Below are 16725 nucleotides of genomic sequence, written 5' to 3' on the forward strand. Positions count from 1 at the left end.
GGGGGGGCGGGCATCCATACGGCATGCAGTCCAGGGGCTCATGACTCCTGCTGATTGGGCTCATAGGGCATACGGTCCCACGTTGGACAGCCCTGTTCTAAACCATCCCTATCAAATGTTCATCTATCTTCCTCCTAAAAACCTCCAATAAAAGGAGATTCTGCAGTTTCCTTGGGCACACTATTCCATTGCCCTACTAGTCTAACAATAAGGAAGTTTTTCCTGAGCTCTAATTAAATCTTTTTTGCTACAATTTAAAACCACTGCTTCATATCCTACCCTCTGCAACAAAGAACAACACTTATTTTCCCTCTTTCTGGAGCCTTTTCAAGTATTTGAAAACTGCCATGTCCCCCTTTAACCTCCTTTTCTCCCAACTGAACATACCTAGCACTCTCAACTTCTTAGTATGACTTGCCTTCCAATCCCTTTATTTTTGTCACCTGCCTCTGGACCCTGTCCAGCTTCTCTACGTCCTTAAAAACGTGAAGCCCATGTGCATGTAGTACTCTAGCTGAAGTCTAACTAGCAATGAGTAGAGTACTGCTGTCTTACACATAACACACCTTTGTTGATGCAGCCCAAAAATTATGTCAGGATTTTTTTGCACCTGTGTCAAACTGCTGACAAGGACCTGTTGAGACTGGTGAATCAAAGACAACATGAGTAAGCAACAGAACTGCCAAGTAACGTATCTCCTGCTCTCTATTTGTGCATTCGGTTATTCTTCCCTTACGTTTGTAGCACATCAAATTTGTAATGACACCAGTTAAAACAACAAGTGTAGATACACAGTAGAGAAGAACTGATATTGCAATGGGAATTTTATTTGTAATTTCCTACTTGGAATTTAGGAATGAACCTTGTATACATGATCAAATCTAGTCCCTTAGTCACAGGCAACCACTTTTCCACAATGCAACAAGAATATCTACTGTAGCTGCTCTTGCACATCATAGCAGCAAAGAATGCAATTTAAACATAAGGTAAATAAAAAAGGGAGACAAGGGCACCACCAACATCCAAGATTTTGCAATAGACGGGAATCTGTTTGGCATTTATGATAATCCTAAAAAAGTAAAAAGAAGACCTGGCCCACCAGCTATAGAGCAACAGATCTCAATCTTGTCAAACTCCCAGCATCCCTTAGAAAATGCCAGTGATTAGCTTTCACTTTTTTTTTTTTAAACTATAGAAACATAATGCAAAATTTTTCTATTACAAAGTCAGGAAGACCATGAAAGGTCAGAATATTTGGTCACTATGGATTCCTCTTTGAAATCTCTGGGTTTAATCTTGAAAAGCATGTGTAGATGTTTGTATACCTAATAATGCTAATATTATGCAAACCCCTTAAAGGGATCTCATAGCATCCCAGCTTGCCATAGCACCCTGGCTGTCAATCACTGCTATAGAGGGGTGCAAAAAACCACCCAGTGCCGCTTGCCAGTCTGTCATAGGGAAATTCTAGCTTTTGGTTCGACTCAGGGCTCAGGAACAAGACCCAGCCAGCCAGGAACCCGAGAGGCTTCTCAGTAACATTAGGAGTGCCAATGCACCCAAGCCCATCACTCATTTGTAGCTGCAACCAAAGTCCAGGGCTTCAGAGGAAGATGAACAATTCCCAAAGGCCAAATGTATTCAGAATTTCTTCCTGGCCCCAGAAAAGTAATCGGTAGAAGCCAGGAAGCATGGGAGTATTAAACACCCCCTTGTAGGCAAGCAACATTACAGAGTGCTCAAAGTTTCCTGTCAACCCCTCCAGTGGAGATTTAAAAACAGCATATCGTGTTCTGATCACTACTACTCTAGGACACCCCTGTCCAAACACGCTATTTATTGTGTGTGTAATCATAAAGCTCCATCTTAAAGAAATTCAAATTCTTTGTTCCCTACTACTGTGTTTGGAAGACCATTCCAGGACTCATTCCTCTACTGGCTAGAAACCTTCTGATTTCTAGTCTAAATTTCTTTGTCCCATTTGTAACTACTCAAATTTGTACACATATGGCCATTTCATTTAAAATAGCCCATCTTCTTCCCTAATATTCACACACTGTTTTTAATCACACATGCTCCAAACCTTTATTTTGCCAAGCTAAACAAACCAAGCTCTTCCATATGATAAATTCTCCATTCCCCAAAACATCCTAGTAGCCTTTTCTCCATATCTCTTCCAGATTTTTCTTCTCTGAACACAGGGACTATGAACATTCTACATGAGATATTTCCAATTCCTTATACAGTGGTACTGATACCTTCCTGTCTCTATCAAAAAAAAAAATAAAGAAATAACCTACCCAGGTGGCACTCCCTTCAATCAGCAAGAGAGGCTAGCCTCAAGCTAGAGGGGCCAAGGCTGGCAAGGTGAAACTGTTACCCAAGAGGTGTTGCTGCTAAGCCAGCATCAGTGCCTGGGAGCCGAGGTCCTAGACCAGAGCTTTCCAAACTGTGTGCCGCGACACAGTGTGTCGGCAGCAGTGTGTAGGTGTGTCGCGCGAAATGCAGAAAATTTTGCGGAAGGGCACCGCAGAGCTCCCTTACTCGCGTCTGCTTCCCTTGGCCCCTCCCCCGGAACTGAATTACTGTGTCGCGAAATGATGCATGTCTAAAAAGTGTGTCACCAACATGAAAAGTTTGGAAAGCTCTGTCCTAGACAATGGAACAAGGCTGATGGTGTGGGCAGAGGAAAAAAAAAAAAAGAGGTCCAAGGCTTGGATGGCTGAAGCCCAACAGATGCCGGGAAGCCTAAGGGAGCACTCCCTTAAAAGGGGAAGTGTTTGGGGGAGGAGGCGGGAGCAAATAATCCAGGTGGGGCAGAGCTAGCCACAAGGCAAAGCCGAATGTCAAAGGAACCAGCGAGGATACTGCCAGGGACTGCCTCCCCAACAACCCAAACGATAACATCAAAGTTGTGGTAGGCAAGAGACTGGAGGTGAGGTGGGTCAGAAAAGAGCCAGCAGGTACTCGACCCTTGAGGCCTGCTACAACTTCCACAATCCCCAAGTGTCCTGCATCATTAAAATACATTTTGATTTATACAAGTGACAGATTCTTAGATGCATTTAAAAATACCCTAAGCCCAGAATCAATTCCTTCAGATCAACTCAGTGCGCATACACAACAGAAAAACCAAAATAAACCCCACAGCCAATCTTGAAGTCTTCCATTGCAGTACCACTACTCAGTCCTCACTCCCCACCTCACCCAAATGAGAGAAAAACTGAACCTTGTGGCATACTCTAAAGGTTAAACCTAAGCTGTTTTGACCAAGCAAGTTCCAAAACTGAAGCTCTAATAGGAAGTGCTCATTTTGAGAACGTGTCAATTCAAGCACCGCTCCATTGCCATTTAATAACACAAAAGCAAGGTGACATACCAGATAGATAAAATCCTAGGGCTTTCAGGGTTTAAGTCAAAATCAAACCCTCTGTTTATGTGCCCAAAATAAAAATGCAGTCAGCGCAGACTGTAGAACATAAGTTTAAATACGCTCACAAAAATAAATGCTACCTGATGAACTGTGCAGCACCAGGTTAAGTATATTTTTATGCCCAATTTATTTATTTTATCAGTCATTCTACACCTTCTCCTCTTGTCCTAATGTAAACTACACCACCACACCACAAATTTTACTAAAAAACAATTGCACAGTTGGAGTACGGTTGCAGCTGTGATGGCCCAGAAAACATGCAAGCAGCAAGAGATTTTTGTCAATATCTTATATTAGACCATCTACATAGTTGGAAGAGATCAGACAAGCTTTGGGTACAAAGTGCCCTTCCTCAGGACCTGAGGAAGGGCACTTTGTGCCCAAAAGTTTGTCTAACATCTCTCCCGAGTAAAAGATATCACACCCCCCCCCAAAAAAAAAACCCCAAAACTTGTTTCTTGTATTAAACTTGTGGGTATTCTTTAATAAGGTAGGAAATGCATTTGCAAGCAAATTCTTTCACATATTTATGAGCCAATACTGCAAGCTCATTGCATATGCAGCTCAACAACAGTCCAATGCCCAAATACAGGGTTTGGCAACCTACTCCCATCCCAGAGAATGGAAATCAGCAGCAAGAATAGGTGCACAGTGTCATGACCCAAAAGGCAGGATTGTGTGTGCGCGCTTCGGCATCAGAATTATCCACGTTAAGTTGCAGAGCATTGCACGGGAGTTTCCTGTAGCAAGAGGAAACTCCGGTGCAGGGACCAGTTTCCCGCCTTTTCTGCAGCTTCTTTTGCAGAGTGCATTGCTCGAGTTGCAAGAGGAATGCACGGTGCAAAAGAGTTCCCGCCACCGGTATGCAAATTTGTTCCCCGTGATTGGCTAGTGCTAAATTATTCACACGTGGCGGCTAACGATTGGCCTGTTAGCCGTATAAGAGGCTTGAGCAGTTTCCGCCCAAGCCGAAGAGGACTCCACATCCATCTCGTGGGGACTCTGGGTACACGGCAGGGTAACAGAAACCCTGTGTGAGATCCAGAGGAGCTTGGCGGCCTGATCCACCGCCCACCTCTTCCCGTCTTCGAGCGCGACTAATATAAGACGTATTTACGATTTCTACATTGGTGGCCTGTTCACCCAGAGCATCCGGAGCTCTGCACCGTGGAGCCTAGCAACCTCCACGAGACCGTCTGTGTTGTGTCTGTCTGTAACTGCAACTTAATCAAGCTTTCCAGCCTACACCATTGCCATCTCGGTGTAAGTAAACAATCTTTTAAACTACCGATACGCGTCCGTGCCTAATTCCAGAGCGAAGGCCTTCCCTCTCCGCCCCCGCGTGCCCGGGCTGCTGGCCACAGCCCGCGTGCAGCGCGAAAAAGGGCTTGGGGCGCTCCCGGCCCGCACACACAGCACTGGCCCCTCTAGAGGGGCAGGTCACAAAGAGCAGCCCCTGTCTGCAAATGGTTGCCAACCCCTGCCCAAAGATCTTTAAAAGGCCAGACACTTAGTATTCAGCAAGTACTCTCTACAACTTTCACATTCATGCTTAAGAAAGGTGAATGTACACTCCAACCTGGGAGCACCTGCCAAAGCACGGACAGGGAAAAACAAAAGAATGAAGTGAAATAACTCTAATGTATGACTGGTGAATTCTAAAAAGATATTAAATGAAAAATTGTGTCATCTATTTAAAAAAAATGCCAAAATACCTATACTTTGCTTAACTAGACAAGCTTTTGTTAGTTAACAAACAGCAGTGTCTTCTTTACTAAATAATTATGAAGTGTCATAGAAACTTAAGACAAATATCCTAGCCATACTTGAACTGAAGTTGAAAACGATATTCTTAAACATTTTGAAGATAATCTTTATTTCTTCCCTCCTCATTTTTCACAGCGGGCAGTCTACATGAGATGCTGACTGCGCAATAGCCTGATACTACTGCGCGGTAGCGTCGCGTGGCAAAAACCATGATGCAACACTGCTGTGCAATAGTAGCAGACTACTGTGCAGTAGCATCACAAATAAATGTTCGCTGGTAGTACTGCACAGTAACTCTGGTTACTGAGCATTTATTTAGTACATGTATAAACAAGTACTAAATAAATGCACAGGAACCACTGCACAGTTTCATGTAGACACAGCCTGTGTACTGCAGATTCAGTCTACAAAATAGTTTGCTACAGAAAGTTTAAGATTATTTTATTTGTTGATATTTTTGGACCAGTGGTTTCAAAACATCTGATCACTAGCCAAAACTTCAAAACATAGCAACTACAAATCAGAAGGCTAGCTACTGTAACAGATTTTTAGACAGTGTAAAACACCTGGTTCTTAGTTCTGCTCATTGATGAGTCTACCATGAAAATACTTAAACCGAATAAAATAAAAGCAAAAAATGGTGGTCCAAATGACATGTTGCAGTCTGATCTCTCAACTTTCTAGTGTTATAAACCTACATTTTATCCAGGGTGCTCAACCTCCAGCCCACAGGCCAAATGCAACCCTCTGAGGCATCACATCTGGCCTGCAGGGCTCCCCATGGGTCAGGAAATTTGGCAGGGGAGCATTAATACAGTCACCCTCTCTTCTGACAAATCCCCAAACCCCAAGGCCTATGTGCCCAGTCAGAGACATGGCCAGGCCCCCAGTCGCCATAGGGCCAGCATATGCCTCTTTCCTCCCTCCTCCCCATCAGAAGCTAGGCCACACCCAGCCACACCCCTTCCTCCACACCCCACTGCGGGGGCAAGCCATGTGCCCCTTTCCCCACAGGGCCGGGCTGGGACAGGGCCATGCCCCTTTCCCCCTTGCAGGGCTAGGTCAAGCCCCCTACCTCCCCCTCCCTGTCACAGCCCCCCTCCCACCACCACAGGGCCAGGTAAAGCCCCCTTCCTCCCCTTGTGGGGCCAGGCTCAGGGCAGGCCAGGCTGACCATCACCTCCCTCCCATCACAGCTGGATGAGGCATTGCCCATTGGCTCTCCGGGGACAAAGTTTGAGCACCATTTTTTTATACCAATCCAAAGCAGATATTTCAGTCTCTTCAGCAACACATTCAAGACCAGCCTTCGTACACATGCTGCCAATCATCAACGGTTTTAGACCTTAGCAGTGTTTTTGGAACTAGCCAAGCACAGACCACACCAGTAAGTTGTGGACCAAAGTAACAGTCCATCTGTCTGACAAGAAGTAGAACAACATGCAGAAGTGTAGCTCTACTTGCACCAAGGAATGAAAACTCTGAATAAAAAAGGCACATGTTTTGTCTGGTGTACAACAGTTCACCATAAAAGAAAACCAACCTCTTGGCATCAGAAATTGGAACTCATTAGATATCAATCTACAAAAAAATCAAGTTAATACAATAGTTGCAGAGGCTTTCCTGGAAATAAAAATCACAAGCTTTGTTTATGCTTGTATTCCGGCATTACTCCCGGAAAATTTTCATGAACAGTTCATTTGAGACAAAATTTAAGTATGTCACCATGTCCTGCTTCACAATCAATTACAGTCTACAGAAACATTTGGGTCTAACAATTTACCCAGTTGAAAAGCCATTACTGTAATGCATCTTTCTAGTTTATCCTCTACTGAAATACTGCATCTAAATCTGTTAGAGCCAGCATATGCAGTTCATCAAGTTAGAAAAAATGAAACATAATAGCTATTAATAGTTATATTGCCAAAATACCCATCTTGATTAACACACTAGTTAAGGATCCTTCTAGCAAGTATAAACAGAAATTCACAGAAGTATTTTTCACATGTCTAACTAGAAAAAGCCAGCTGACACCTACCACTCGCCACAGTGCACGGCCTTTAACACTCCTACAGCGGCTGTAGTCTGTCGTTCAAAACCTTGTCCTATATGATCTGCATGGGCTCGTGTCCTATCTTCAAATAGCATTTCACGGGGCTCACTAGTTCGAGGTAGGTACTGCAGGTTTTTTATTTCATTGGTAGTTCTGTTTTAGGGAGAACAAAACAACTTAATATTTTCTACATTCATATTGTCAATAGTATCCACCTGCACCTTTAGGAAGCAATACAATTTTGGCCAGTTTAAAGTAAGATTAGCAACCAGGAATCACTTGGAATATTCATGTAATGCTAAACCCAGTTGATATACATTCAGTTTTCTTTCAATTCACTTTTGTTTATTCACTTTTCCACCTAATAACTTCAGTGTTTAGTACTATAACTTTGTTCCACATTTCAGCACTGAATAGAAGAACTGTAAGATTGTTAGACATTTTAGCAACAGCGAAGAAAGCATTGCTGAAGTGAAACGCGCACAAAGTAAATTCTTCAACTAGCCTAGAGAAAATAGGACCCTATCACATTAAGGAAATCTCTCAGTTCAGCAAACTACAGGTATACCTATATACCTCCTTAGGCTCATCCTCTAGCTCTTATCTACATTTAAAAATTCCTCTAGTTAGCTCCTTGGTATCAGGGCTGCAGGCCAATATTTTCCCAGTTTATACCTCCCCAGAACTCATGTAAGCTAAGCAAGATGGAACTGGTGACCTGTCTAGACCCCGCTCCCGGTCTCTAAACCTTTAATTAGAACTAGCACAGCAGGAGAAAAAAGCAGTGGGTGCAATTCTTAAAATGGGCTCCACTTAATTATCCCGTTCCATTCCAGGACAGACCTTGAAAGGATCACTCTATCTTACTACCTTTCCTACTGTGCTTCAAGTGTGCATAGCACCAAGATTACAAACAAGGTGTGATTTGCGCAGCCTAGGGTAGTTCAAGGTAGCCTGCAACAAGAAATCACCACTAATAAAAGGAATTAACATAACCTAAGAGTATCCCCCTGGTAACTATTTGGATGGGAGATCTACAAGCAAAACCTATGTGCAGTAAAAATGTAGGTGGTACTCTTCCTTTTGAGCCAGTATCTATACTAGGACTCCAGAGATATATATGAGCGATAATCTATTGTCAGGAGTGTCAGCTTTCAGATTAGGCAGAAGTCCTCGTGACGTGCAGGACTTAAAGATCCAATAGCAACTGAAAATAGGGATGTTAATACCAAGTATTATGGCAAAACTCCAAGCTGGGTTACTACTTATTGACTATTTAAGCCTCACTAGACTTCATATAGCTTTACACTGTTAAAACAGTTGCCTCACTCCACTTCAGGGCACCTACGTTTCTGGTAAAAGAAAGTGATTTCTTTTATATAATTATTATTTGCATTCACTACAGAATCCCAGAGGCCGACACCTCCACAAATGCTTACAAAAAAACTCCACAATCCCCATCTTAGGGAACGGAATTTTAAAAAAAGCACAATTTTGCTTCTTATGAGCTGAGAAGTTATATAAACAAGATTTATATTATGATTAGCTGCCCCCTAGTAAAGAGTGAAAAAGGTGGTGAGGTAAAACATTAATCAGATAACTCCTAAGCTAAAAAAATTTCTACATACCTTTTCCTTTTGAAAGGTGACTTTGGCATGTCAGCCACAGGGATCATCTGTTCTCCCGGACGTACCCACATGATGGGACCATCATCACTATCTTTACGAGACTCTAATTTTAGGCTAGATAGTGTCCCCCATGGCAACGTACACTAAACGGGAAATAAAATAAAACAGTGCAAGATTTTGAAGCAAGTAATTTTCAAGCATGTTTAAAAATATCCATTCCTTTTCTAGCAGAATTTCATAGGACATTAAGGGCTGGAAGGGACCTTATGAGATCATCGAGTCCAGCCCCCTTGCCAGAGGCAGGAAGTATGCAGAGATCAAATGATCCCAGCACGAAATACATACAAATGTCTTTTGAATGGGTCCAGAGTAGATGCTAACACCACCTATAGGGGGAGTTGGTTCCAGACCTTGGACACTCGGACTGTAAAGAAGTTTTTCCTTATATTGAGTCTGAATCGGCCTTCTAGAAGTTTGTGGCCATTAAACCGAGTTATCCCTTGGGGAGCCCAGGTGAACAAGTGTTCTCCCAGATCCTGATGCACACCCCTTATATACTTATAGGCAGCCACCAAGTCACCCCCAAGCTTTCTTTTCGCCAGGCTGAAGAGTTCCATGTCCCTCAGGCTCTCCTCATAAGGCTTGCACTCTTGACCTTTGACCATACAAGTGGCTCTCCTCTGGACACTCCTGAGCTTATCCACATCCCTCCTGAAATGGGAGGCCCCAAACCGGATGTCTTACTCCAGCTGCGGCCTCACAAAGGCCAACTATAGCAGAAGGATGATGTCCCTGGTTTTGCTTGAGATGCATTGGCGGATACATACCAGAATTTGGTTTGCTCTGCCAGCCATGGCATCACATTGGGGGGCTCATGCTCATCTTGTGGTGAATCAAGACCCCCAAATCTCTTTCAATCTCAGTGCTAGTGAGCGTAGCACCACCAAGCCTATAAGTATGATGCTGGTTTTTCCTCCCAAGGTAAAGTACCCTGCATTTCTCTACATTGAATGCCATCAGGTTTTGGTCCGCCCACTTTGCAAGCATGTCCGGGTCGACCTGTACCCCCAGCCTGTCCTCCAGTGTGACTGCCCTCCTCCATAATTCAGTGTCATCTGCGAAATTTGCCAGTCTGCATCTGACGCCTGAATCTAGATCATTAATGAAGATATTGAAGAGTACCAGCCTGAGCAGTGAGCCCTGGAGGACTCCACTGGTAACCTGGTGCCACCTTGATTTGTTTCCATCAACTAGTACCCTTTGGGTCCGACCCCGGAGTCAGTTCCCCAGCCATCAGTCCATGAGATGGTCAAGGCCATAGTTCCCCAGCTTGGTCTGCCATAGTTCCCCCCAGCTTGGTCTTCCATGATGTCTTCACGACCAAGTCAAAGGCCTTCTTGAAATCCAAATAAATGACATCAATCTCATCTCCCTTGTCCAAGCAATGTGTCACCTGATCATAGAAGAAAATAAGGTTCCAGTAATAAAACCATGTTGGCTGGCATTCAGCAGGCTGATCCCTCGATAATTTTCTTCTAGATCTTTCCAAGGATGGACATCAGACTGATAGATCTGCAATTCCTTGGATCTTCCTTCCACCCTTTCTTGAAGATTGGGACCACACTGGCTCTTTTCCAGTCTTCCAGTACATCACCCAAGCACCATAAGCTTTCAAGTATCTTGGTCATAGGGCATTCCCTGATGTCCACCAGCTCTTTTAAGACTCTTGGGTGCAATCCGTCCACGGACTTACAGATGTCTAGCCTCTTGAGGCATTCCCTCACTTGACATGTGTCAATTGTGGGCCCATCTCCTGAGCCCTGGATGCTTTGCATCCTGTCTGACAGCATGACCCCTTTGGGCAGATGGAAAACTGATACAAAGTAATCGTTTAGGAGATTAGCTTTTTCTTGGGTGTCAGCTATCCCATTTGATCTCGCAGGGGGCCAATGTTGCTTTTGTTCTCTCTCTGACTTCCCACATATCTGAAGAACAACTTTTTGTTATCCTTGATTCCAGTGGCTAGCCTGAACCTGGTTACTGCTTTGGCTTTTCTGGTCCGCTCCCTACAGGTAAGGGCTAGTGCTGAGTAGTCCTCCTTGGCGATGATTCCAGTTTTCCATCTGATGTAGGCTTTATTTTAAAGTTTCAGGAGACCTAGAAGTTCCCTGTTGAGCCAAAGGAGCTTTCCTGCCCTCTGACTGCATTTCTTGTGGGACAGGATGGACTTCCCTTGCACTTTGAGGATTGAGTTCTTTAGGAACAACCATTTAACCAAATTAAAAACACTTAAGTGAATAGATCTGGCAAATTAACCTAGGCAAACACAACTCCACAGCAAAATGAGTACACTGCATTTGAGAAAGCATTCTCTCTCTCTTACTCTTAAGAAGGGTGAATCTTCCAACATATCAAGGAACTCTGGAAAATAATCTCCTACTTCCTCATCCACTGCTCCAACCAAACTTATCTGTCTCATTGGGCCAGCTCTATATGTACCATGGGAGTATGTTCTTTTTACCTAGGAACAGAAAATAAAATTCAAATTAAAAGCTACATTTAATTAATCAGAACTTAAAAGTTCACAAATCAATGCTGTATATAAATCTTTGCGTGTTATAATTTGGTCTTCTCTTAAAAAGATGGTTTATATTAATGCTGTATCTAAGTCCTTACTATGTAGTAATAAATGGATTGATTTTTATATATAGTTTTATAAAAACCTATTCTTTTGAAATTGTGACCAACAGTTTATATTAGTGGGTACCTCAATGTGAAACTCATTTACTATTTAAAAATGCGTATAAAGACATATTTGTATACACACATGAGAAAATTGCAAGATCCAGATGTATGTCAAATAAAGGGGAACTGAACAGGGTGTTAGACATTTAATCATTAGAACTATTCAAAGCAGCAGAGAAATGGTTTCTTGTTCCTTTTACAGAAAGGAACATTTGAAATTATGATCCCATGAAAACTGACTAGGATGTGTAGTCTGACAAAACCAGGAAAAAAAACTGGGTAAAAAAGGCAATGGAAAAAAAAAATCAATTTGAAGTAGAGTAAAATGTGGGAAAAAGCACTAGCATAGTAAGGTAAGGGGGAAAAGTTGAAAGCAAGTAGGCCTGGAGTGAAGGGAATAAATTTAGGCTAGAAAGAATAAAGACAAAGAAGAGAGTTTACTGCTGATGAAGGAGACTGGAACATGAGACCTTAACTCCTAGCCAAGGAGAGGCTTACAGGTCTGGGATTAGCTGAAAGTCTATCTTGCTAATCAGTCTCACATATTTTTATTAATATATAGTCAAGCCTTTATGGATTTTTATATCATGTAATATTTCAACACCAGAAGTAATGATTGCGATACATAGCCTTTCATGAAAAAAGAGCTTTTAAGTGACTCAAAATGTAAAAATTTATTGCTGGCTTTCTCCAATTATTTCCCTTCCTTCCTTTGAACTTACCATCAAAAATGTGTAACCCATTCTAATTTCAAGTAACATATAACGAATTCCAACTGAAGTTCACGATGACTACTAAGGTTTAAAACAGGGTGAGCGAGCGTTAAAAAAAAAAAAAAAAAAAAGGAGGTTTCACATAAGGATAAAAACATCAAAACTGCCATACTGGGTCAGACCAATGGTCCATCTAGCCCAGTATTCTGTCTCCGACAGCAGCAAAACTGGATGCTATAGAGGAAGAGCACTGAACCGGATCTCTAGAGTGATCCATCCCCTATTCAATATCCTCCCTGGTATCCACCATTACTGTTTTAGAGATGCCAAAGGAAGCCATCTACAACCATTCTGCTCAATAGCCATTACTAGGATCTATTATCCATGAATTTATTGAACCTTTTTGAACCTGGCTACGCTATTTGTCTCCACCACCTCCTGAGGCAGTGAATTCCACAGGTTAACTATGCATTGCATCAAAAAGTACTCTCTCTCAACAGGTTTAAACCTGTCACCTACTTATTTCAGTGGGTGCCCCCTAGTTCTAGTATTCCAGGATTAGGTGAACAACAGTTCCCTGGTCACTTGGTCCACACCTTTCATGATTTTATAGACCTCTAATACATCCTGTGTCCATCCTGCCCCATCGACAAAAAGGTTGAGCACCATTGGATCAGGGCACAAAGGAACTGAAAAGCAGTGCCTCGTAGATGAGCAATACTAACTGGTCCCGCATTCAAAACAACAGAAGAAAAAAAGTACAATGGAAAATAGATGATTAAGCACGCACAATGAGCAATGGGTTGCAAGATCTATACATGAATAAAACCCACAGCACCGGAGGAGTTAGGCAGAACGGAACAAGCAGCAACCAGCCCCACAGAATATGAAGTCAACAATACAGCTAAACAAATACTTTGCCCCTCTCATAAACTAGGCTTACTGAACCAGATGCATTTCAGACTACTACCCAAGTCTTCAACGCATCTGCTGAGTGTGGCAACAGGATGAGTGAGTGAAAGGAGGCTTGACAGACCTCCAAAGGACCAGATGGCTTACACGGACCAAATTTTCATGTCACTGTCTTTAAAAGCAAGGAAGTAAATCTGGTTTATGAGCATTAAAACTGTCTATCCAAATTAATCAAATCAGTTAACCTCTAAAGATCGGATCCCCATAATTCATCAGGAAGAATAGCTATGCCATCCCAAGCCCCAGGTTGAAAAAGCAGCAAAAATATCAGAACGCTGGGAAACCAAAGCTGAAGTATGAGAGTTTCTTGTAAAAAAAAATCTAACTAGGTTGTTGGGGCCGGGGGGAACAGTATTGATATCACATAGTAGCTAGAGAAACAGCCTTTGGAAGATTAGTAGTAGAAACAAATTAACATTTTCATTCAAGACCTGAAAAAAATACCTACAAAGTTAGGGAAATATTAGAAGCTCTTATTTTACTCACAGGAAACAGTCATTGTCTACAGGGCTGGAGAAAAAAAAGGAGTAGATGAAGAGAGATTAACTGGTTATTTGAAGAGAAGGGAGCATCACTAAGTGCTGAAGAAAAAAGGAAACACGTGAAGTTACAAGTGTAGAAGGCTTGGTTGCTGGATATTTCTAGAATCTAGAAGTACAACATGTGACACCCAATGATAGTTTTATAAAAAAGCTGGCTTATCTTATTTTACATTCTTCACCCAATGTTGCATTTATCAAAGTGAAAAATGCTTATCAATACTGCAGATGAATAACTAGCAATCATCAAATAGTCAACTAAATCTACTTCTAACTGAAGAAATGAATGACTAGACAATCAAAAAATAGTTATAATACAAACAGAAACTGCAGCTTAGCTGTTAAATACCAATATAAAGGGTTTATGTTTTTTAAGAAGCAAAGTATTTATTTAAGCCCTTTTTAAAGATCAAATTTACCACTGCTTAATAATGTGTATTAAAATGGAAACGGAAAAACATTAGACTGATTTTTGAAATCACCACACACAAACCATGTTTCATAATATCCAGCAGAAATCAACAGCCAGCAAATCTGTTAGCAAGTCACAGTCATACTGGTGTTTAGGACACAAAAATCAAACGAAAGGCAAAGGAAAAGGACAAGATAAGTTCATAACTTTAAAAAAAAAAGGTGCTAGAAGATGAACAATACTACAGTAATTTGGAAAAATTACTGCAGTATTTTATTCTGTATATATTGTTCCAGGGAGATAAACATTTGTAGATCCACAATGACTCACTCCAAACAAAAAAAATAGTAGAATACAAAAATTTAAGAATTAAATAAGATAAGCAATGAAGTTGAGACATAACTAGATAACAGTTACAAGTAAAAACCAAGGACAAAAAATGTACTCCAACGATTACTCATTCTAGCCTACAAAAAAACCAGCTGTCTTGTTTTAGTAAAACCTGATAATGGTGTAATTAAAAATGCTGAAAGTTGGATAGGACCATTGCCATTTGCACAACTATTATAAAAATAAAACCTGACTGAAAAAGTGGCAACAGTAAATGTGTTCCCAATACACTTACAAGTTCAAAAGTTCTTTTCTGCCATCACCATTAACTTCTTTTTTTTTTCTAAATAACTCCCCCCAACCAATAATGCCCCTATGCATTCTGACCACTCAAATACAACAGGGATGGGTACAGCCTTAAGAACCTAAGCAGAATTAGAATTGTTTCTACATTACTATAAATATCTTACATTAAACATTTGCACTGTGCTCACGTGACAATTATTCTAAATAGCTCAACTTAAAACAACGCAGGAGGTTTCAAAGAAACTTGAAAGGTCAGGCTGAACAGCACTACTGTCAGTCTTTAATAAGTCTTCCTTGTTCTAATTAAACAGAAAACTGGAACTATACAAGTATAAAATCAGAAATATTCTGAGCAAGTACAGAACCTTTCCATTAAGTCACTAGCCTGAGTGATCCCCAAATCAGAAACTAATGCAAGTCCAGAATAGGATAAGTAAACAGATGTAAACAATTTCGAGGTGTACTTTAAATGTTAGATTCACTTAAAATTTCAAATAAATATCCTGAATTTGTCTGTAAAGAACACTGCATTAGCTTGTGCTAAGTGGCAAAAAATTGTGCAAATAAAACAGTGAGACATAAATTAGATTCAAAAATTGATAACTTGAGAGATTTCCACTTCTGTGCTCAGTATAAAAATTGTATGTTTAGCCCAATTTGACTGTTTTAAACAAATCTAATGGAAGATACTGAACTGTTATACTTAGAAGTCTTGTTACTTAAAGAATGACAAACTTTGGAGAACATATGCATCTGCTCAAACAATAAAGTATATAGTATTATTTTATGAACTAAAAATTGTTTTATGGGGTCCCTTAATTAAGCAGTTATGGACCCCTTTTTAAAGTAGGAATTAAAAAAAACAAACACCTTACTCTGGATTAAGGCAATTCAAAACCACACCCAGGCTTTAGGTCATCAGCTATAGTCTACCCTGTATTTAGTAAAATTTTTAAGCCCCAAACTTCAGTATGTTAGTGTGAGAACTTTTTTTTTTTTGAGCAGGGGAGGAAGAGGGTGATTTGTTTTTTAATCTTTTCTTTTTTTTCTTTCAAGTTTCAACTTAAAACTTAAAAAGTAAAAAAAAATAGCAGCTTCCCACACAAAAAACACTGCAAGAATGGTGTGATGCAGCATACAAATTCTGAAAACACAATTTAGTGAAAAGGCACAAATTAAGATAAGCATTCCTGGAAAACAGAAGTAACATATTTCATGGTGTATACGTTGAGTTTTGAAGCCTAATTTTGTTTTCTTAAAATTCAACCTCGAATTATACACGGTCCCCTGCAAGCGGCACTGCCTGGACCGCCCCCCCCACCCCGCCAGGAGCTCCCTGGGAGCTTGGGTAGCACACTGGCCCCAGGGGGTGCTGCTGCCATGGAGCAAAGGACCTGGTCCACTTGCAGCTCAGGTACTGCCCAGCCCAGCAGCAGCTCGCCCCCAGGCCAGGGGGCAAGCAGGGAGGCTCCGCCAAAAGCAGGCTCAGGCCCCTCATTGCTTCTGCCTTCAACAGGCACCTGCGGCCAGCAAGATGCCTGGCACCACCTGGGAAAGAGCTGTCTTGCCTCAGGGGCAGCATGGGGTGTCAGGCAGGGGTGGGGAGAGCTAGGAGCATCACGCAGGGTCCACCCGCTGCTATCCTCCTCTCCATGCCACTGCCCCTGGGGTAAAACAGCCCCTTCCCGGGCAGTGCCAGGCATCCTGCCAGCCGCAGGCACCTGCTGAATGCAGAAGCAGCAATGGGCCCAATCCAATCACGCTTTCATAGATTCATAGATGTTAGGGTCGGAAAGGACCTCAATAGATCATCGAGTCCGACCCCCT

The 16725-nt window shown here is 41.8% G+C and overlaps 1 protein-coding gene across 1 annotated transcript in view; it reads right to left on the reverse strand.

Annotated features, from left to right (window-relative positions):
• RSBN1L (round spermatid basic protein 1 like) overlaps positions 1–16725 on the reverse strand; it is a 56206-nt gene that overhangs the window by 12542 nt on the left and 26939 nt on the right. The window contains exons 4-6 of the mRNA XM_025209599.1: positions 11265–11402; positions 8882–9024; positions 7239–7406 (exon numbers count right to left, since the gene is read on the reverse strand). Of these exons, the coding sequence (XP_025065384.1) occupies positions 7239–7406; positions 8882–9024; positions 11265–11402 (449 nt within the window). The remainder of the gene's footprint in view (positions 1–7238; positions 7407–8881; positions 9025–11264; positions 11403–16725) is intronic.

The sequence above is a fragment of the Alligator sinensis genome, unplaced genomic scaffold, assembly GCF_000455745.1.
Source record: "Alligator sinensis unplaced genomic scaffold, ASM45574v1 scaffold670_1, whole genome shotgun sequence".
NCBI classification, from domain to species: Eukaryota; Metazoa; Chordata; order Crocodylia; family Alligatoridae; genus Alligator; species Alligator sinensis.